This window comes from Colletotrichum fioriniae (genome assembly GCF_027942845.1).
Source record: "Colletotrichum fioriniae strain IMI 355084 chromosome Unknown scaffold_6, whole genome shotgun sequence".
Classification (NCBI taxonomy): Eukaryota; Fungi; Ascomycota; class Sordariomycetes; order Glomerellales; family Glomerellaceae; genus Colletotrichum; species Colletotrichum fioriniae.
In genome coordinates, this window is record NW_027076842.1 from 2,207,654 (window position 1) to 2,229,502 (window position 21,849).

The window sequence follows — 21,849 nt, forward strand, 5'->3', positions numbered from 1 at the left end:
ATCACATAGACCCCGACTCCGACTTCAGAGTTTCTCTCTTGAAACAAGACATATGACAAACATTCGCCGGCAAGTTCCCTGCACCTGCATTGCGAGCAATGAGTATTTACAGTGCGTGGTGTGTGTTTTTACGGTGTTTTGGCACGGGGCAGCTCTGCACGGGCCAGGCTGCGCCGATAAGACTCGAGACGTGACTGAGAAGATAAGGCAGAAGCGTCCCTGCCACGCCTTGGGTTGGGCTGTCTCCAATGGATCAATGGTAGGCACCTACCTCCACTGCCCTGCATCCAGTGCTTCTATTGTCTCTGGGTACCTCAAAGGCCCCTAAGGCTGCCCCAAAACCTCCTTAACCCACGGTTATTCCCCCACATAATCGCTGCCAACTCCCCCGCCGTCCCAAAGTCCTCAATTACAACAGCCCTCAAGCGGCGCGTCCACCCACCCAGCCACAATCCTCACCTTCAACTCCCAGTTTTGGCAATTCACGATCTCACCCGACGAGAGAAAAATCTAGCAAACTTTTCTTCTCCAGCAGTCTGCAACCGCATCATCACTCACTATGCCGCCCGCGCCCGCGATCCGCGGTGGCCCGTGGGCTTCCAGCTCCGGCGGCGGCAAGCGCGGTACCGCATCCAAGATGCACCAGGGCGGAAAGGGCAAGACAGTGCTGCAGAATGCGGGCACCGGTGCGAAGCGACACCGGTAAGGGGTTCTCTCTTTCAACCTTAATTTTTTCACTTACGGCAGGCGGAATTTGGCTGCTGACGAGCAGAATAGAAAAATTATGAAGGATTGTATCCGGGGTATTAGTATGTTGCACTTGACTCAGTTGATGACTTATACAACTTGGATATGAAGAGCTGACCTGGATTACTTCTTTAGCTAAGCCTGCTATTCGGTATGTTTATATTCCTTGATTGCGGGAGGTTTTCTTCTTGAATGAAAACTATTGGTACACCTGGACGAGGGCAGGTGGTCTCGGGTTTCCTTAGATTAGGATGATGAAGGGGAACTTGAGTTGAGCTCTTCCTCGAGCGAATCTCATTTCATGCTCGTCACCGACAGTATCACTTGCTTTGCCCACCTTATCTGCCCCGGTCTCTCTACCACAACGACGCCTACACTTACCTCCTTGATCCCTTCTGGAAATAGATCTGAAGCTGACCGCTTGTTCTCATTTAGTCGTCTGGCTCGTCGTGGCGGCGTCAAGCGGATTTCCGCCATGATCTACGACGACGCCCGTGAGGCTCTAAAGACTTGGCTGGAGTCTGTTAGTATACACTCTCATATACACCTCATTCTCTTTTCTTTTTGACGAAGAAAGGCCAACGAGTTACAAATAGGTCCTAAGAGACTGCGTGACGTATGCGGAGCATCGTAAGGCGAAGACTATCACTATTCACGATGTAAGTCTCATCACCTAGCCTGACCTCCCCCTGAACCATCGCCTCTGTAAGATTCTACTGGTGGGGTCGGTGTCGTTTTTGAATGATTCGTATCTGACGCTTCCCTCCTTCCCAGGTCTTGCATGCCTTGGCTCGCAAGGGCAAGCCAATCTATGGCTTCGACCCCGATACCTTTGTCGACCCGAAGTCGCGCAAGGCCAGGGCAGCAGGCATTCAGGACTGAAAGTGTTTCGTCGTTTACCTCCTCTTGCGTCTCTTCAACATTTCAGAGGCAATCTGTTGGTAAAGGGGGAAAAAAAACGCCAAAGGATTTCCATCATCAGTCAGAAAAGCGCGTCATCACCACAGCAATCCATTGGACCTCCTTCCACGTTTTGGTCCTCTCTTACTTGTCTTATGGGGTATGGGCATTTCTGGCGTTTACGGTTGAAGCGAGTATGGACGACAAAGGACTACGGAAACGGGATATGTGTGTGTGTCCCACTTTCTTTACCTGGATCCCGACGTTGGGCTATGATAGTAGGAGTCTCGTGTGGGGATGTGAGAAAACTATCGACCGCCTAAAACGACGGGGGAGGAGAGAGAGATATCTTGTCACCGCGAAGGAAAGACTGGAAAGGAGACTTGGAGATTCGTTCCCGCATATTCGGGCCTCGGGAATGAGGAAGGAATGGAAATCCCGTACATTGTCGGTTCTCGATTCTGGGCACATAACCAAAACAAGTCATTCAGCATTATACGGGGCAGCCAAAAGAAAAAGTGAGATTTTGTGGTAAACCCAGCTAGAACTTTGTCAGTGAGATGTGGATAAGCGTATCGAGGCAATCAGTCAGTCGTAAATGGTCCGAGCCATGTCGCGGCAGCCCCACGTAATTCCTAGTTGGGATATTTAAGTAATATATTGACATCGAATCGTGAGTGGAAACGGTTTTCGAGTAAGCGGGTGAGGCTGAACGTCATGGTTGAGCATAACTAATAGGATTCAGACTTCGGCCGCTATGTCTAAGTAGCCAAGTATGATCCTTACTACATCACACTGGTAGTCTCACCAAGTACTGAGCCTCTCTAACGACGAAAGGCTTCAATCACATTTTGTACGCCATAGTCCAAGAAAACTGTGAACGGATAGATACGTTGCCAAACGAAGGGTTTATATTAGGCAGCAGGAGGGAAGGGAACGGATGGGCCTATAAGGACCTCCCCCCTCTTCCCTCTCTAGACGCTGCACCTCTAGTTGTCTCTTGTCCTTGTGGTCCGCGTTTCCACATCGTTCAATGGAAGGGGGGTGCCACACTCTTGATTCTCTCCACGATTTCCTTCTTCTCTATACAACAAAACATTGTATAATCGCCACCCGAGGCGCCAGTAAAAAAATAAAAATAAAAAGAGCCGTTTGATATAACGAGGGGTATCGTTTGAAAAATAAGACAACCAAAAATGAAAGATGCTGTAGGAAGGGTTCCCTTGGGGTTATGCTAACCCGTCGGGTACTTTCCCACAGCTCTAGGGTATATTTGTAACCAATTTCCATCGACCGTCCCCGCCTAGTTGTCCGAGAAAGAGGGAGCAACAGAAAACACACATACACACACGCAGACGCACACAAAAAAGGTTGCGAATAAATGGGTAGTAGCAAATACGAGATAGAACAAATGTCTGTTGTTTTTGTAGATGATGGAGAAGTGAGACGAACATGACGACTGACGACGTCGACGGTCTTCACCTCTTCTTCTTTGTAAGCTCCCGCTCAGCCAGCACGCCGTCGAGCGTCTTGGCGGCCCAGCGCTCGCGCTTCCTAAACACGCCGTTGAAGAACTCGGGCATGACCATGCGGCTGTTGGCGTGCTCGAGCGCGAAGCCGACCTCGGCGTCCTTGCCGCACCGCTCGCGCGTGATGCGGACGGCCTCGTCGAGCATGTCGGTGCCGACGCCCTTGCCGCGGTAGCGGAGCTTCGTCGTCCAGGCGCGGATGATGCCCTTGCCGCCGCGGAAGCTCGAGGCCTTGTTGCGGCGCCGGCTGCTAAAGGTCGAGGCGACGGCCGGGCTCGCGGGCTCGAGGTGGAGCACCAGGGCGCCGACGAGCTCGTTGCCGAAGCGGGTGCCGAGGACCAGGTCCTCCTCGTCGGCGGAGGCGTCTGGGTGGGGCCGGATGAAGGACCAGGACATTTGCTCGGCTAGGGGCAGGTAGCCGCTCGTTGCCCAGCGGATGGCGAGGAGGTAGGTCATGATGACGCCGCTCAAGAGCGTGAAGGCCATGCCGATGTCGCCTTTGCTGGCGTAGGAGTACTGGTAGGCAACGCCGAGGGTCGCTGTGAGACCTGCGAGCGGCACGGGGTGGAAGACGAGTGAGTAGGCTGCCTGTTGGCGCTGCTGAGCGATGGAGTCCGCCACGAGGTGAAGGGCTTCGGCCTTGTCCTCGCGGGTGGAGAGGACTTCAAGCGACAGGGGAGGGATGTCGTCAAAGGGGTCGAGGGTCTGAGAGGCTGCCAGCGGAGATGGTGCTGCCGGGCGATGGGTGTTAGAAGCCACAGTAGGCTGAAGGACGGGCGTGTTGGTGTTGGATGACATGGCGGATGGGTTCAGAACCAAGTTGGCGCGGAGAAATGTGAAGAAGGCTGGACAAACTGGTCAGTTTACGTTCGTCGTGATACCCGAGTCCAAGTTGAGAGCATTGATGGAAGCCACGTGAAAAGAAAAAAAGTGAGATGTGGTCAGGTGCAGTGAGTTGCGAGGTTGTGACAGACAGGATGAAAAGCTTGTCAATAGTTGAGATGAGATTTTCGTGTTCCACGTCCTCTTCTGGATTGGTTCTAGAGCACCGAAAGGCCGATAGCCGTGGGCGTGGCCGAAACTTTCGGCGCTTTTGCTGCACGTTCTGAAAAAAAGCCAGATCCCCAAACGGCCCTGCCGGAGCGTTGGGAAATGAGATTGGATGAACTGGATGACGATGTTGGGGGGTGGTTGATGTAGGCGTATGAGTGAGTCGTGAAAGAGACACACAACACGAAGTGAGGTTGAATGAGAATGCCAAGATGAGAGGAAAGGTAACGTTGAAGAATAGGTGGCCAAGAAGAAATGATTTTAAAAGAGCCGCAGGGCAGAAAGATAGGGAAGACGTAACGAGAAAGCAAATGAGGGTAGAAGAAAATTCGTGCTAGCTCTTACCTGCGCTTGTCTTGATGGCGGGGACCGCATGATTGAAGGTATCGGTAAGGGCATTGTGAGAGTGCCAGTTGCTCACATTGAGCTCGCGAATGCCCATGTGGTGTGGTGAATCCATCTTATTGGCCCGTTGGTCTAGTCGACTTGACGACCCAGTTTGGTTGTTGGCTGTCCGATCCTGGAAGGAGAAATAAGTCGCTTATTAGGCGGGCAATTGTACGGATACGTCTTGTCTTGTCGGGGGCGGGTTTGCCGTCAAGACTAGGGAGAACCGCCGGTAACAGGGAATAAAAGACGCCGGCTCGGGGGTGGTTGGAAATTGGAGAGTTGGGGCTGGTTGAATTCTTAGTGGCGGCAGCTGGCGACAGACGATAGTAAGCGCCGGGCGGGAACAAGCAGCATACGACAGGGCCGCGAAGGCTCAAGATGGATGGTGGTCTCGTGAGGTCGTAGAGTGAAAGACGTGAGAGGACCCTGTCACGGAAAGAGGGGCTGCAACATGGATCGATGGGTTCCGTCTATCGTCTATATATCCTCCGGGGCTGGCCAGGTCGTCCAAAGAAGGCCCCAAATACGTCGTTCGTTCGTGTCTTTGGCGTTGGCGTTGGGGGTGGCTGGAATGTTCAGGGAACAGAGTTGTTGGTGGCCGTTGCGTTATGCCCTTGGGTATTAGTAGTATGGTGGTTATCGCCGGTAAGGTTGGTCTGGTCAAGGTCTGTGGTCCTTGGGTCTTGGACTGTGTCTGTTGGTTTGAGTCGGCCGTTGGACTTGCACACAGACAGGTATCTATAAGATGAATCGCCCGCGCACCCGTCGTCGGGGATCCCGTCCCAAAGTGGCTGGTGAAGGGGGCTTGATGAAGAAAGAAGCCAGGGGGAAGAGGGAAGAAACAAAGCTCGGAAAGGATTAAATAGAGAGTAAGAAGGGTCTCGTGGTATTTGTTACTTTTGTTACTTGACCCCCGTTCCTTCGTCCAGCAAGATGGGAAGACTAATAAGTGGGAAATGAAAAAGAAAAAGGCTTGGGACCTTAAAAATCTGCAGAGAAAAGGAAAATTTTGAAGAGTGGGTGGACTTTGGTTAAGTAGGATCGGTAGGCGTGGGCTGGACAGGACTGGACAGGCCCGGGGATAGATGAGAGAGAGAGCTGCGAGCACTGATCAATGAGCAACGAGCATGGAGCATGGGATGGATGGGGAATCGGGATGGGCATGGGAGAAGGGCAAAAAAGAGAGAAAGATTGTCGTCGTGTGCGCGTGCGAATGGGAACCTCCTTCAAACCAAGCTTCGAAACGAAGTACCTCCGCCGCTAGACGTTAGACGTACGGCACAGCCAAGCTACTTTAGGTCTCTTTTCCTTCAGCTCGAACCGGGGGTGCTTACTGGTAATAGGTATCGCTACTGTTTTTTCCCTCTGTCTCTTATGATTCTTGACCAGGAGGCCATGACCGTCACTCTAGAAACCTCACCCCCCAACCCAACCTGGAAGTGTCATGTATCTCCTTTCTTGCTGCGCCGGTTTTTTTGTTGGTGGCTTGATGCATGTGGGTGAGCTAAAGGTGAGGTATACCGCATGTTACCGCCATATCAACCCTAATATCCGTATCATCGGGTCGGATGGCACCACTGGTTGGTTGTTTCTGCCCTCTCTTGGCTCCTCTCTCCTGTCTATCTCTTGCCGCGGTGACGCCAGTGGTTGGATGCATTTGCAAGAGATACACGGAGACGCACAAGCACACACACACACACACACACTCTCTCTCTCTCTCTCTCTCTCTCTCTCTCTCTCTTTCTCTTCCTCCATGCATGTCTCTCCGTCTATCCGTCTCTTTCTTCCTCGCCCTCTCTCCTACTGTCTCTCTCTCTCTCAGACACATACCGACAGACAACCCCCCGGTCGACGTGCTTCTCGCGCCAGCGCCAGTGTCGCGCGTGCGGCGTGCTGCTGGGACTAGCAGAACCTGGGATGGTGATGGCAAGGGCTGGGCGGTGGGAAGGATTGCAGCAAGCAGTAACAGCTACTGCAAGAAGCAGGGCAAGCTGCAAATCCGCACCCGCCGTCTTGCAGATTCTGATAAGGGTCCCCCCCCCCTCCACCGAGTGCGCGTGTCACCCGTGTCACCGTGTCTCCGGAGCTTCTCACAGGCTCGATAAGGCGGAACCGTGGGAACGCCAATCATGCCTGGCGGGACCGCCGCCATGGCTTGTCAAGCCCAAACAAGGCGGCGAGCGTGCTGCCAGCGTCTGGGACCAACGGACGGGGTTCTTGGCCCGGCCGGAGAGTGGGTGGTGGGGGGAGCAAAGACTGAACAGAGTGAGAGACTGACAGACTGTGACCTTGCCCAGACCAAAGGGGTGGTGGGGTGCCCAGCCTGGTGGAAGGGTCCTTGTCAGTGAGTCGAGTGTCAGGATCCGATCCAACGCAACGTGACCCAATGCATCATAGTTGTGACTTGTTCCCTAGCCTCCTACCAGGCTCCCCATTCCCCCCTGGTAGTGGTAGCGTAGCGTAGAGCAGCCATCCCCTGGTCCCCCCGGTCTGCAATCGATGGCCTGGGCCCAGATTCTTTCTCCGAACCGTCGTCTATTGTTTTTTTGGCGTCTGTCTAGATGCGATGGTCTTTGATGCCATCGGTTTCGAAGAGTCGTCATTCGTCGCAGCTCTTTGCCGGCAAGCAATCAAGAGGGAGCTATTGGCGATGCACAGGCCATGGATTGCGTACATATCTTTCGTGTTCTAGTTTCTACGAATAGAGAGAAGTGAGAAGTGAGGGGAGGTATGTATCTCTCTCATACTCTCACCTCGCACTCTTTTGCATCTGCCTTTCCGACATTTTTTCGATATCAGAGTTTCTCGGGGTTAGGCGCGGCGGGCGGACCTTGGCAAACGAGGGTGGTGGCATTGCTTCAGACCTCGAGGTTGCTGATTGTCGATTCTGCAAGATGCTGTGTCTCTGGCGTCACCCTGAAGTCCCCGAGAAAAAGCTGAAGGTGTGCTGGTAACCAACCTCACCAGGTGGTGTTGGAACTGGCACGACTGACTGACTGGGTTTGTGGTGGTGGTGGTTGGGTGTTGGGGCCTCTTTCTTTTGGGGTGGTGGATGGCATGGACCAACGCCATTTTGAGGGTGGTGGTGGTGGGATGAGTGGGATGGGATTGGACTGGATTGGATTGGATGTCTTGGAACTGATAGCGAATTCGCCCGGCAGGCTGGCAGCAGCGAGCGAGAAGCCAGAGTCAGTCAGCGGCTGGTCCGGCCGAGGAAGAAGAAAATCTGTCGACTCGGCTCGACGTGGGCACTGATGCGAGTGAGGCAAGTTGCAGCTCAAGTTGCAGCACGCGAAAAGAAGGTTTGATTGCGGGCAGATCAATCAGCTCAGTTGTTACTAGTTGCTCTCGCTCTTTCCTGATGCCGTGACCCGTACTGGGTACTCCGTATTTTTTTCTTTCTTGCAATGGCAAGTTCTCGTGGTCTGCAACTTCCTCGGGCTTCACGCACGTCGCTGATTCAGTATCCATACCTTGACACTTCAGCTAATACTTGCCTTCCTCGGATTGTTTTTGCCGTCTGTAAACCAGATGACGCGAGTAACGGGGATCACAGCGGGGTGAGAGTTTCTACTTTTAATTAACACGATGACTCGAGTTCTTCAGAGCAATATCAAGACGGGAACTCAGTTTCAACCAACAATCAACATCGACACCGGCTTATCCAGGATGTAAAGCACCACTATGAGCATCTGCCCTACAATGTACAGATAGTGTATGTGACATTCTCCCAGAACGTCTCACCCCTCCAAATTGACCCTCCCCCCTCTTCTCCCCCAGATTGAGCTTCACAAGCATCCACCACCAGCAACATCCTTGCGGGCGCGAATCACGGCTAATCCGCACCACCAGTTTGCTGCCCTTTTTCTTGCTTTTCTCTCTACCTATCCTTATCCTTACCTGGTTATCCGTATTTACTGTCTGTTCGCTAAGATCGCCCGCCAACATTCAATATCTAAAGTCCGTCCGCCGCCGAGGGGGGACTGACTGACTGACTGACCGTTCACGGGCTGATCAAACTATTTCCTTATCTCGTGAGAAAATGCAACGCTGCAGAGTTCAGAAAGACGTGAACAAGCCCGTGACAGCGCGGCATCAAACGAGGCAAGATAAGAAGAGCAGCGCCGCGCCCTGCATAATGACGTGCCGCATCATTTCCCCAAAGCCAATTAGACAAAGATTCGAGGTGATAAGGTTGAATTCTCCGGGGGACAATCAATCCAAGGCCGCGTTGCCGCATCGTTCTCAAAATGGCTAGGCCAAGTAATGTCGTTGACTTTTTGGTTAACCTTTCTATTAATGTAATGTGTTCAGATATGACCTCAAAATTTCCCCTGTCAAAACACCATGCATCCAATTATCCGTACTCCGTACCCCAAAGAGTATATCCCTCGAGGTACCTCAGCCTTCCAAGACCTTCTAATCAATGGCTTATCGAAAACTGCCCTGGACAAGGAACCCATACTAGACCGAGCCGGTCGCAAGCGGGGAAAGCAACGTCGTCTGCCCAATGATCCAAGACTCAGAGACGATAGAGCAGACGGCGCCTGCCGGGTTAGCGAAACCGGCTACGGTGTACAGGCCGGGCGGGAGCGTGAGCGTGCCGTTGGCCACGGCCGATGTCGTCGGCACCGTGAACGGCGGGGCGGCGGTCGTGGTGAAGCTGCTGACTGTCGTGGTCAGGCTGCCGCCCGGGCCGGTGCTGACGATGGTGCTGGCGACAGTGGTAACGCTGCCGGACGCCGTGGTGGTGCCGCCGGTGTTTCCACAAGTGGATGCTTTTTTTTTGGTGTTAGTGACTATGCGTCTCACAGCTTCCATCCGTACGGAACAAATAATAAGCAGAAAGGTGGAAACATACCAACAACGGGACCGAGTTGAACGGGAGCACAGTTCGCTGGGTACGACACGGTCGGGTCAGCAAAGGTAGCATACACCTGGCCTGCCGTATCCTGGCAGAACCCAGCCTGGCCGCCAAAGAAAGCCGGGTTCGACCAGGTCAGCGCGCCGTTGCGGAGAGCAAAGGTAACGGTGACGCTGCCCTGCGGGCTGATGGGCCGGAGGGGGATGAAGGGCGTCCCGGGGTTCATGGAGATGACCGAATCGCCAACAACGAGCTGGCCGAGCGTGTTCAGGCTGAACTCCGCCGCCACACCGCAGTCGCTGGTGATGGGGTTGGCGGCCGTGTTGATGAAGCCACCGGCCGTCTGTCGCTTGCTGATGCCGTTGCTTCGCTCACGAAGGGCGGGTATCGAGGGCTGAGGGGACCCGTCGCCGCCGACGAGGTCGGGGATGGCGCTGGCGTAGGCCCCTGCTGCGTAAGATGCGGCGGCCAGTGCCGCGACTTGCTTGAGGCAAACCATTGTGATAGTGATTGTGAAATGCCCAATAACGATCCCTGCAAAGTATCTTAACTTGGCGATTGAAAGAATGGACAAGGGCGATAGAAGCACCGACTAGCTTGATATTGAACGAGTGACTAAACGAGAGTTGTGGAAAGATCGGGCACTAATCAATGCTCAGGGTGTCTGAATGGCCGGGGAGGTTTCCGTATATAAGATACCACAGGTCTTGTAGGCATGGCCGTGGCCATCAGTTGGATAGCCTGATGAATGTTAAACACTTGCTCGTCAGTCTGGAATGTGGGAAATGAAGCTCACGGCCCAACAAGGGACGGGGGACGAGAGTTCCATATGATTCACATTCCTCAACTTCACGAGTGAAGTAGCACAGAAGGAAGGGAAGCCAAGGCAAGCAACCATGTGCCAGCCCTCCAGAACGACCCGATTCCTGGGACTGCCACTGACGAAATCGCTTACATACGACTACAACCAAAAAGCCATCTCTCCTCTCGACGCGATTTTGAACATCAAACGGGCAGCCAAATGAGACTCAAAGCTCCAAACGCCAGCTATGTGTCTTTGCCGTGGAATAGAGGAGGCTGAGACAATGGCGTTGGATAATATGAAAGGCATGTCGCCGACCTTTGGACGTTGGAATCCAAGGCTGTCAGCCGCAAACAAGTCTCGGAGGTTACAGCAGACGGACGGCCCGTGGCCAGTTAGGTGATTGCTTCATTTGGCGTTTAGTTATTGCCCACCGTGGTCTCGGCCCGGACAGATCGAAAACACACTGAAGACTTCAGTATCAGCTGTCGAGGCAACGACCGGCAGACGGTTGACAGTCTGCCTGGAGCATGTTCTCCCTTTCTTGCCCCAAGCATACCAAGAGAGAATCTATCACTCAGCCTGTACGACTGTTGACTTCGCTTGGCACGGTGTGTAACGGTTGGGCGAGAATGTGTATAAGTCGCGATGCAGACGAGCTATTGGTCAGTGCCAGCAGCCAATGCTTGCTGACTAAAGGGGCGGTAGTTGAGCATCTCTGCAAAATGTACGCATGATGAGTGCAGTGACCTTACCTTACGCCTGTTAACCCCATCCTGTACGACACCGTGAACACATTGACCTACAGACAGGTTTTCGTATAGACAAATGCACATGTTGCCATATGGGGGCCAGCATGGTTCTGGCGGAGCTGACCTGAGAATATGTCTGCAACTGCTGACGTACTCCAGTCGATGCCGACCCCAGTCGAGGACGATTCTGTAACCGATGCCTGCAAGCTGGAATCGACTAAAACAAAATCCCCGCATCTGGGTCACCCCCTGATGGACAACTCAAAGGCAGCTAGCCAAGCCAAGATGTTTTGGCCCGCCTCGAGTTGTGCTCTTATTCGTCCCGAGAAGTTCGCTCGCAGCTATGCGAATATGACACGATATGCAAGTGGTAGCAGAACGGACCGACGAGTCGACAGCGCCTGGTGCTTTGAATTGGGCCCGCCGTAGCCGCTATCCGTGATGGTTGGCTTAGAACTTTCCTCGCGGAGGGAAGAACATCTCGAACTCTCGATTGTCGACGACTCAACGGCTCGCTGTTGATGCATGTCTAAACCCCCGTCTTCTCTTTGTCGTCCTTAGAAGTCTGATTGGACCGTGTCAGCCTGCAACATGAATCCTTAGCTATGCGGTTCAAAGGAACGGTCGAGGGATGCCGTGCCCCCGGCGATCCGCCCACATGCCCGATATTTGAAACAGCGGTTAAGTAGCTTTGCAGCATGTATGCTGTGCCCCCTTTGACGATCGCCCTCTCCCCGAAGCATGCTCTTCTTTTGGCTGTCCAGAGTCTGGAGTCTGGAGTCTGGGCCAAACGGGGCGTCTCCGTGCATATTCGTGTCGTGAAGTGCCAAGAATAAGATGCTTCCTTGAAGATAGGTTGCGGCATCTACTTCATACAACGTCGTCCGAATGGGGCCCGCTTTCCCCTAACAGATCTTCGAAACGTGCGCCCCCCCCTCCCCCATGTAACCATTCGCTGCGGAGCCCATGACGCCGCCTGATGTCGACATGAAGTCGTCGAATTGGGGCGGACGACGGATTGAGTCGGCGAATCCGGCCGGGAGTTGCTCTTTTGCAGATAATTACCGAAGCGGCGAGCTCCATCCGGGATTTCCACATGGTCTTTAACCAAAACAGTGATATCCGACGGCCTTGGGGGGACTTTGGGGGACAGCGCAGGTTGCTATGCTAGACTGCAGGCGTAGATCGCATGACCAGGATTTTTCTTTGACAATGATGGAAGGAAACGAGATGCATCATAACTGTCCAGTAATGCATCCGTGAGTGAAGTTCAGCGAGCGGTGAGATCAAGTTGGAGGGTGATGTTCCGTGGTCTAGAACACTAAGTGTCGCTATTAGACGGACTCTAGAGACTTGCCGGTTGTCGACTAGGTAAGAGTCTATGAGAATGAGCGCTGCCTTGGATGCAGCTAAGAGTTAGCTTTCCAGACCTCCGGTATATCCCGGAAGAGGAGCGGCATGCACGATGTGTCTGCCCTGGTGATGGTGAACTTGGGGCTGAAGGCCGAACGATTGAACGAACTTACGAAGCATCTGTACTAGCCGTGCCAGGGTTGTGGCCTGCGAGGTATGGTTTAGCAGCAGGCCAACCCCAGTTGTGTGGCCCAAGGAAGGGATAAATTGAACGACGGATGACAGAAGACTTGGGACGACTGCCAGCATAATGGTTTGCGGCAAAAGAGAGAGGCATCATATCGTCAAAATGCCGTCCCATGAGTTTGACATGTTGAGAGTTCTTCCCCTGCGTATCTGCCGTTGAGGTTCCTGCCGTCTTCAGTCGGAATCAAACCCATGGGAAGGTCCCGTCCACGGGGCGCATTGTTGCTTTCCTTCCTTCATTGCAATTGGACTGACACGGCAGCTCCGTTCCTGCCGTCGGGGGCTTGCAGGAAGAAAACTTCCAAGGAAAAACTTTACGAAAGCTAAATGATCTTCAGAAAGTTCAGCTTCGACTCGATCCCGTCTTTCCCGCGAACTCAGTCTTCTTCCGACACTTAAAAGAGTCTGCAGGGACAATAATTTAACGCAAAGTCAGATCGTCATTCTGTGTGTATGGCGTATACGGCAAGACGATACTGCCAACCGACATCGAGCACTCTCATCGCTACCTCTCTGAGGCGAGAACATCACACAGTAGCTTACTTCACCTCTTCTGCAAATCTGCGGAGGATTGGTTGCGCCGGCATCCCATCCCTCAAGTGGCTGAACTCCGTGTTCATCAGCACAGCTCAATGTGCAAAGCCACCGCAGCACAGCCTACGATGTCATCTCCTGGCTACGGATAGCGCAGGACTTTCGACCTGCCTCGTATCGGGCCCGGGTTTTGGAGGCTCCGAAAGCCTCAGTGTGCTGCATTCCGCCAATACTACCATCAGTATCGGTTCTCTGACCAATCGTCTGTGCAAGTGCACACCAAGGCGGATAGCAAGGCATTCTTCCCTTCAAGACTGCGTTTCCTGCACCAACCGCGGCTCGCCATCCAGTCATCGACTGTGTGCCTTGCTGCCTCTGCGCAAGCAAGCCACCAGCATCAAGGTTGGCTGGATGCAGAGCATGTCCAGGTATTATCTTGATTTCAAGATACTACCACAGATGATGACGGGGGCCTATACCGTCTGCCTCATTTCTTATCGCACTCGCAAGTGCTGAAGGATGTCAGTCCTATGAGGCTACTACCTAGGAACAGAGGAGGAAGAAGCCAAACAGAGTCTATCTGTGTTCGTGACCAGGAGACCAGAACGATTTGTTGATTTGAAATCTGTTTGCTACAGGAACAATGGAGTATCCCGTGTTGACTCGAAATTGAACCTTCAAAGACCCAGGACGGCACGATCATACAAAGTAAGGTGATTCGCTAACGCGCGCAGCCAAAATCTCACTCCGCCCTGCGACCATCTCGTCCTCTCACCTTGGAGCCTCGGAGGCCTGTCACCCTGCCTGCTTACCTCACCGTGCCGTCCACTCAACGGAGGCCGCGGTATGGCATTGGATGGCACCCGACCCGCACTGAATGTCTCTTCCCCCTCTCTGACGCTCTTTGGCGGGACAGTCTGACCAAAGTTCGCTCCCTCCCACGCAGCACGCACAGCATCTGCCGGTGGCCCGGGAGGAGACCACCTTTTTCAGCCAGTCCCGACCCGCAGCTCAAGTCCTAGGGATGCTACCAAGTCCTGAGAGTCCTACGAGTCTACGACACCGACCAACCTTGATACAATCTTGCAGGCTTCATCCACCTCATCCTATGGACAAATAAAACCAAAATGGGTGGCGGATCAGTCTCGACCCGTCTCTGACCGTTGCTTTCCTTGCAATTTTGTCCCTTGATTTCCACCTGTCCGTCCTTGGGAGCACCTTGGGCGCACTATGGAGTCCAAGACTTCGCTGTCGCCCTTCGGGGATGACCGCCGTTCGCTGAATCAGAGCCCTTCACCTTCAGCCCTACGAGCTCTCACCTCGTCCCGCCTCAGTTTCGGCCGCTCACGACGGGACTCTTGCTCCACGAATTCGACTTCAACCTCTTCGAACCGCTCATCTATTGACTCAATTTCCTCGCCATCATGCGTGTAAGTCTGGTTTGCTTCCTTTGTAGCCTCGTAGATCTCGGGCTGAGATAAGAATCGCAGTACTCGCACAGTAAAACCAGACCAATGCGCTCTGCACAGGTTCATAGTATGGGCCGCCGTCCAGCGCAACAAGTCTCAAAAGATGACGGCCACTGACCGTCTCGAATGCCCAATGCTTCGCTGTCGGAAGAGGTTTCCAGACCACGCCGCTATGCTGGAGCATCTCTACGAATGCCCTCAGCTTGGCACGGGCGAGTATTGGTGCTATGAGTGTAGCAAGGCTGAGAAGTTTACCGATGGGAACTGCAAACGATGCCTCGGCCATCCTGGAAAGAGACGCAAGATCATGAGCGTCGCTAAAAACTTCTTCTCATCCCTGGGGCATAAGTCAAGAAATAATCAGAGTATTCCCGACTTCCGCCTGGACAACGTATCCGAAGTCGCCATAGCACCACCTCCGAGTTACGACGACTCCTTGCACATCCGACCACACCAAGTTGAGCTTTCTTCGTCGTCGGAGATCTTGGAGATTGACTCGGTCGAGGTCCCCTGGCCTTTACCCTCGAATACAAATCACAACACTATGGTTGCTCAACATCACGTATCTACGGGCATGGTTCCGGCAAACCTCCAGCACCCAAACTCGATTCTGCCCGATCCTTGGTTCGCGCAGAACAATTTGGACATCTGCGAGAATACCATGGGCAAAGCCGATCGGCCATTGTTGGCCCTTAATACTGACGTTTTTAGCCACCCCCGCAAACAACTGCAGCCCACGACAAGAACCAAGAATCTTTCGCCGAGCAATTCACTTAGATCAAATGCGAGCACTGATACAACTGCTAGCTACCTTATTTCGCCTGCGTCTGCCTATAGTGGCGCATGGACAACTGCCGAGACAAATATCACATCACCGACCTCTGACGGCGGCTCTGGCGGATATCTCTCCAGAGGATGTTCTAATGCGAGTCGATACTCGAATAACAGCGTGGAGCCATACAACTTCATCTCGGAGCTTCCGGCAGATGACATTCTACTACAACCTTTTCCTATGACACTTCCGGCCGTTGATTTCGACCAGCCGGCATCCTCAGTGGAGATATCAGCCGCCGTTAGCCCCTTATCTGAAGCCGCCGATATTCCTACTCAGCAAACAGTCGAAGAACGTGCGCTCAACAAGTTTTCGGAAGAGGCTTTGTTTGATCATGTTGTCGACGTCAACTCGCTTGTCGGATCGGCGTGGGATACCCTCAAGACTCACATCAGCTCCTCCCTGGAAAAGCTGCAGCATGCCTCATACAGTGCTCTCGTAGCACAGCTGAAAGGTCTTTCGCCGCAACAAGTAGCAGACAGGGCCCTCATCACGTTGAAGGGCATGTCTGAGGGTAGGCATCCCGCTACCAGCATCGATACCCTTTGTTTCGTCCATCTCATCTACTCGATCTCGCTCGTCGTCCACGAAGATGGTGCTCGGGACCGCTCCAGGGAGCTTTTCGCTCAAACATCTTGGTACAGCAATGCGCTCCCTGAGTGGGAGCAATCAGACTATCTTCGAGTGGCATCAGCGGTCTGGCAGCCCTTGGATCTATCTGCCGGGGAGCTGGGTGGCGTCACATCAAGAAAATACGCGGGTGAAGTTTCTCGGTCGTCGAGCAAAAAGGGCAAAGAACGGGATTCTGGTCTGTCGACATATCAATCTGAACCTGGACAAGATAAATTACTGGAGGTGGCAATGTTCTTCCTAGATGGTACGTATACACTGGCTCTTTGGCTGGTTAACAACTGCTTACCCTACACTACAGAGTTGGACTATGCTGTTCTGTCTAGCGGGCAACCCGAGTCGGGCGAAGTCTTGACCTCGCTACTTTGGGCACAGCATTGGCAATGCAATACCAGTCGGGCTCCATTGAACGGTGCACTATCTGCAAGCTTCAAAGGAATTCGTAGCAAACTCAACCAAGACTTCCCTCACGCCGATGGTCTAAGTGCAAAGTTGAGGCGTATTCACAAGCGCATCAACGACGGCAGTATCCGGAGCGCCAGGCAAGCGGAGATGGAGCTCATGCAAGCCGGTAAAGTAAGTGTCGAGTATCGGGAAAGTTCTTACCGTATTATGCTAACACCTGGAGCAGGGGTCCATGGTGTTGCCGAACTACTTTAATCATTATGTTCCAAGTGTCAGGGCACAGTCAGAGGTCCTCTACGCCGATCCAGGGACTGTCCCGCGGATAAGCTATTACGCATACGCTATCAATCTGATGGAATCTATCATTCGCGGCATTTGCACAAAGGAGAGGCTGGAGAAGGCCGCTCGGGGCCCTTCCAAGATGACGAGTGAAGCGGCCCTCGATGATTTCATGAATCTGACAACGACCTTGGGCGACACAACTTGGGGTGATGTCCAGGCCACGATGACCGACGCGCCACTTGTCCCGGCGCCCTTGCCTGACATCGATATTTACATGGATGTAGACAGCAATGGCTTGTCGGATCACTTGACGATGTTCTTTGAGGATGGTGGGGTTCCGGCAGCGCCTGCCTTCCATACACCACCATCCGTGACACAGGCCAACGATGTGCCTGAAAATTTTGCGGTCAAAGTCCAGGAAGATCTCCCCTCGAGCTCAGCACCGAAGACAGAGGCTGAGGCCAACGAGAAGTGTGAGATCTGTGGATACCGGCCAAAAGGCCATCCTCAGTGGTTCAAGGGGAGCATGGCAAAGCACAAGAAAATGCAACACTCGACGGCGCCGCCCAAGATTTACAAGTGTCCGTTTCCAGGCTGCACAAGCCAGTACAAGAACCGCCTAGACAATCTCAAGCAGCACCAGCAAGACAAGAATCACTTTGTGGACGGGGAAACCGAGAGGAGACCAAGCAAGAGGAAGAAGACAGACTAGCGGAGTTTTGGGATATGTGTCCTTCGACAGTCGACTGTCGTCTGCCTGATAGAATGGGTTTGGTTTTCCGGAGTTAAATGGATGGATGTAAAGATACCACATGAGCGAACAGAGCCTAGGTTCTTTCTTTGTTCTTTTCTATTTTGATTTCTTTTATCGTGGTTAGGTGGGACACTGTATACTATACCCTCAACGTTTGGACTAATGGCATTCGATGACGGAAAGAGAAGATGACATTATAACAAGATCATACAAGAGGAACTGGGATATCAGTCAATTATGTCAACGTTGTGTGCGTGGCTTTCTCAATGATCGCAATTACATGCTTCACCACTGTCACGTGCCTGAGAGGGGTTTTTCACTCCGAATCAAGTCCGACTGCTGAGCTGCTCCCTCTTTTTCAGTGTTTTGCAATTTTGAATAAAGCTGCTGCAAAGAGGCCTGGTGCATTGCTTTGATCAGCTCAGATGAGCAACATGTCCCATGTGCTATCGTGGTATCTTATCGCATTGAGAGGAGCAACTCGAATATGTGCCTAATCGAGATCTCGAGCAGTCAGCAGAAAGGATGGCAATGAAAGGTGCTTTGGGCCGTGCGAAGGGGCCAACTTGATGGAGTACGGGTTGATGATTCTACGTTAGCTATAGTCACTTATCACTGGAACTAGTTTGTAGCCCTGGACGATTCGAGAATCCTAACTTGAGACGGAACGAAGATTTTAAGATATACATGTATACTAGTGTGCACTAAATGCTAATTATCCAGAGAAATATTCGAAAAGGGTGAGCCTTTTCTAATCACCTTTGGTCAACTTGGAATATACCAAACACCAGATAAAACTAACTTGTTCCTAATTATTGATATTACACTTGCCATACTGCTGATGACTATTTATCCGAAGACCGAAAAAATAAGCATATAAACGCATGGCTTCCATTCAAGAATCACCATACGGAGGTACAACATCCGGCAACCTGAGCTTGAGGAGCCTTGGACATTGGCATAGATGTCATTCACCTCGGTGAAGTCGGTGTAGGCAATATGTAAACACGCCACTTTTTTGATAGCCCAGCCTTGAGCAGGGATCGGACCTGGTCCATACCTAAGGATACATCATTGGGACTGGCGGAGGTAGGAACCCCCCCACTAAAAAAGCACCACGAAAAGCACAGACAGGCCACCCAGCTCTCACTCACTATCCGGTCTCGATTTTGTATCATTTTCGCAGGTGCCGGGGGTGGGTTGTAAGGCTGATTTGCGGGCTGCTCCAGGGGGAGCTTGGTGCTGTAGCGAGCCGTCGAAACCCCCCGTACTGTAAGGTAGCTGCATGGGGTGCGGGACGGGAACGCCCTTGTGAATAAGGTAAGGTAGATAGTCCAGTGTTTCCGTAAGGCGAGTTACGGAATAGGGGCTTCTTCACCTATAATTTGTATCTCGTACCTCGCGTGGCCTTGAAGAAACCAACAGTTTTAAAAGGCATGACATGCAGAACCTAAACTTACCTTATTCTTCTCGAATCGTACTGTTCAGAGATTCGGGGGTTGTGGAAGGGGACCTGAACAGTTGGAGGGGGCGTGGGCGTGTGGTCTGGTCGAGGTCCCCTGGGGCCCCAGGAGGGGAGCTTGTACCTGCAAAAAAGGTGGTACAAGCGCAATCTGGGTACCTGAGGTGTTTACGGATACTTTAAGGTAGGTACTCAGCGGTGGTGCTCCAAGATGGGTGGCTTATCTAATCGATTATGCCTTCAAGGAGTGCGGATAGAAAAAAGCAAGTGCAACAAGTCACGTCCAGCGCAACGCAGCGCAGCACAGCGCCGCGCGCCTCAGCTGTCAGGTCAGAGAGGTGTCGAGCCAGCGCAAAATGACTTTTGGAGCCTCAAGTGACACTTTTCCCACCCACTCGGACACTCCCGCCATCTTGCAATTTTTCCAATCTCACGCCTCTGTTCGGGACGTGGGTAAACGCCAGGAGCTGTCACCCTCCTTTTTACTCTCTACGTGCACCTGGGTGCCTACGAGGTAGTGGATGGAGTATCCGTACCTTACCTACGGATAGAGTCAAGGTCAATCAATCTTTTGAGCCTCAATTGTAGAAGTGCACCACTGTGGATTCATTCATCCCGTGTTTGCGCTTTGGACCGGCTGAACGCGCGCAAGTTCTTTAATCCGATATTTTGCTTGCTCTCGTGTTCACCCTTGACGAAACACGTTGCCTTTCTGGCTCTGTTGTTTTTTCTTTTCTTTTTTCTTTTCCCCTCTCCGTCTCACGCGCTGACGAACGCCAGCACTGCCAAGCGGGCGGTTACAAAAAGAAGTCGGCGCAGCCAACAATGAAGTGGAAAAAGGGGGCCGCTCAGTCCATTCTTGATGACATCACCGCTGGATTATAGTCACGTGCTACATGTCAATCCAGCCAATGCCAGCTGGCCCAAAGCCCCTTCGAGGGGGCGAAGGGGAAGGGGGTCCTTCCCCTCGAGTCTTGACTCCTCAGGCTCCGATCCCGATTCTAACCCTTCCCTTCCCTTGAGTTTGGCCGTCACCGCCCCGTCCCTTTCCTCTCTTTGATGCGCGCCCGCCCCAAAAAAAAATAGTTTGGGTGCACCTTGAGGAAACCTGAGGGCCCGCGCCACAGAAAATTTCTCTCCTGGTCGCCCTTTCAGCTTTACCTTAGGCTTCCCCTTCCCTGTCTTCCCTCCTGGTCCTCACTGTTCTTTCCATCGCTCTTTGGCTTTCTGTGAGGGTGTGCTTTGCTGCTGCCACTGGGCTCTCTGGCCTTTTCCCGCCAGTCCTTTCTGACTTGACACGGTCCTGGGTCCAGTCCCAAGTCAAGTCCAAGTCCACGTCCCTCCCCCAATCCGCCCAGGTCTCTTCCATGTCCGCCGCCCTTCTCTTCCTCGCACACCACCCTTCACACCTCGCATGTTTGCTCTCCCCTTCTTTTCTGTGCACACCTCCCAGAACCCACACACACTCCACGCCTCTCCCTCCCCCCAATCCCATTATCGACACCCCCAGACCACATTCAAGGGTTCGTTTGTTGCATCCTTTTGAGCATCTCTGGGATTCGGGTTACGATAGCGGAGGCTCAGCGACTTTGAGCCAACGACTCCGACGTTCAAAGTCGAAACTCCACGCGACTGTCCATCCGTTGATTCTGACGATACCCTCGCCAGACACGTTCTCCCCCGAAGCCTCGCCTCGCCTCGGCGGGTGAACGACTCTCCCCTCACCCTCACCCTCACACACACGCACACGTCCGACCTCGCGCTCCTTCTTTTTCGCCCTCCTCGCCTCCCTCCCTCATCTCCATCAAAGGCTTCGACCACCCTTCTCTCGGCACACAATGTCGAGTCTGGGGCAGTCGGGAAATAGCCACCCAGGCCTCGCCTTTCCCCAGCCGGGTAGCCTTCGTCGAAGTCATGGCGGCCCAGGCGGCTTCCCGCCCCTGCAACACGCGAATCCTGCCCAAAAGCCATCGCCAGGCCCTCACAACGCGTCCCCTTATCAACAACAAGCATACACGCCTCAGCAGCCGCCCCAGGCTCAATATCCTCATCACCTCTTCCAGACACCGACGCCCGTCAATGGCAACGTCAACGGAACCTCGCGTCCCCCGAGCCACGTCCCAAATGCCGCCGCCCTGGGAGCACGCCAGAGGGGACCGCCCCAAAGGCAGCAGATGGGCCAGGGCGGCCCCAATCTGTTCCTCCCTCTAGGCAATCAGCATGGCCTCGGTCAGCAACAAGGACTCGGTCAACAACAGAGCTTGGGTCAACAGCAGGGTCTGGGAGGTCAACAAAGCCTCAGCCATCAACAGGCTCTCGGTCAGCAGCAAGGCCTGGGACAACATCAAGGCCTTGGCCAGCAGTCTGCCCTCAGCCAGCAAGGGCTCGGCCAGCAGCAGGGCTTGAGCCATCAGCAGAGCCTGGGTCAACAGCAGGGACTCGGCCAGCAGCAAGGTCTGGGTCAGCATAGTCAACATCAGCAGCACCAGCACCAGCACCAGGCACATCAACAACACCAGCAGCATCAGCAGCAACATCATCAGCAACAACATCAACAGCACCAGCAGAGCCTGACTCAACAGCAGACACTGGCGCAGCAGCAACAGCAACACCAGCAATCTCTTAGCCAGCAACAAAAGCTGAGCCAGCAGCAAAGTCTCCATCAGCAGCAACAGGCTCAGCAGCAGCAGCAGCAGCAGCAGCAACAACAGCAACAGCAGGCGCAACAACAAGCCCAGCAACAAGCTCAACAGCAGGCCCAACAGCAGGCACAACAGCAGGCTCAGCAACAAGCCCAGCAACAGGCTCAGCAGCAGGCTCAACAACAGGCTCAGCAGCAGCAGCAGCA

General features: G+C 53.3%; 4 protein-coding genes across 4 annotated transcripts; 2 read left to right on the forward strand and 2 right to left on the reverse strand.

Annotated features, from left to right (window-relative positions):
- Positions 1–559: 559 nt before the first annotated feature.
- Positions 560–1,629, forward strand: N0V96_006003 (uncharacterized protein; the record flags this gene model as incomplete). Its single annotated transcript, XM_065757549.1, has 6 exons — positions 560–702; positions 778–809; positions 883–898; positions 1,183–1,270; positions 1,344–1,406; positions 1,522–1,629. 6 exons carry the CDS (start codon positions 560–562, stop codon positions 1,627–1,629), a joined length of 450 nt encoding a protein of 149 aa, XP_065613892.1.
- Positions 1,630–3,125: 1,496 nt separating this feature from the next.
- N0V96_006004 (uncharacterized protein) lies at positions 3,126–4,686 on the reverse strand (the record flags this gene model as incomplete). Its single annotated transcript, XM_053198547.2, has 2 exons — positions 3,126–4,021; positions 4,572–4,686. The coding sequence occupies 2 exons, from the start codon at positions 4,684–4,686 to the stop codon at positions 3,126–3,128; spliced, it is 1,011 nt and encodes a 336-aa protein (XP_053043968.2).
- Positions 4,687–9,080: 4,394 nt separating this feature from the next.
- On the reverse strand, positions 9,081–9,979 carry N0V96_006005 (uncharacterized protein; the record flags this gene model as incomplete). The annotated part of the gene is made up of 2 exons (XM_053198546.1): positions 9,081–9,394; positions 9,478–9,979. The coding sequence occupies 2 exons, from the start codon at positions 9,977–9,979 to the stop codon at positions 9,081–9,083; spliced, it is 816 nt and encodes a 271-aa protein (XP_053043967.1).
- A 4,829-nt stretch (positions 9,980–14,808) lies between these two features.
- Positions 14,809–17,497, forward strand: N0V96_006006 (uncharacterized protein; the record flags this gene model as incomplete). The annotated part of the gene is made up of 3 exons (XM_053198545.1): positions 14,809–16,345; positions 16,400–16,674; positions 16,730–17,497. 3 exons carry the CDS (start codon positions 14,809–14,811, stop codon positions 17,495–17,497), a joined length of 2,580 nt encoding a protein of 859 aa, XP_053043966.1.
- Positions 17,498–21,849: the final 4,352 nt, after the last annotated feature.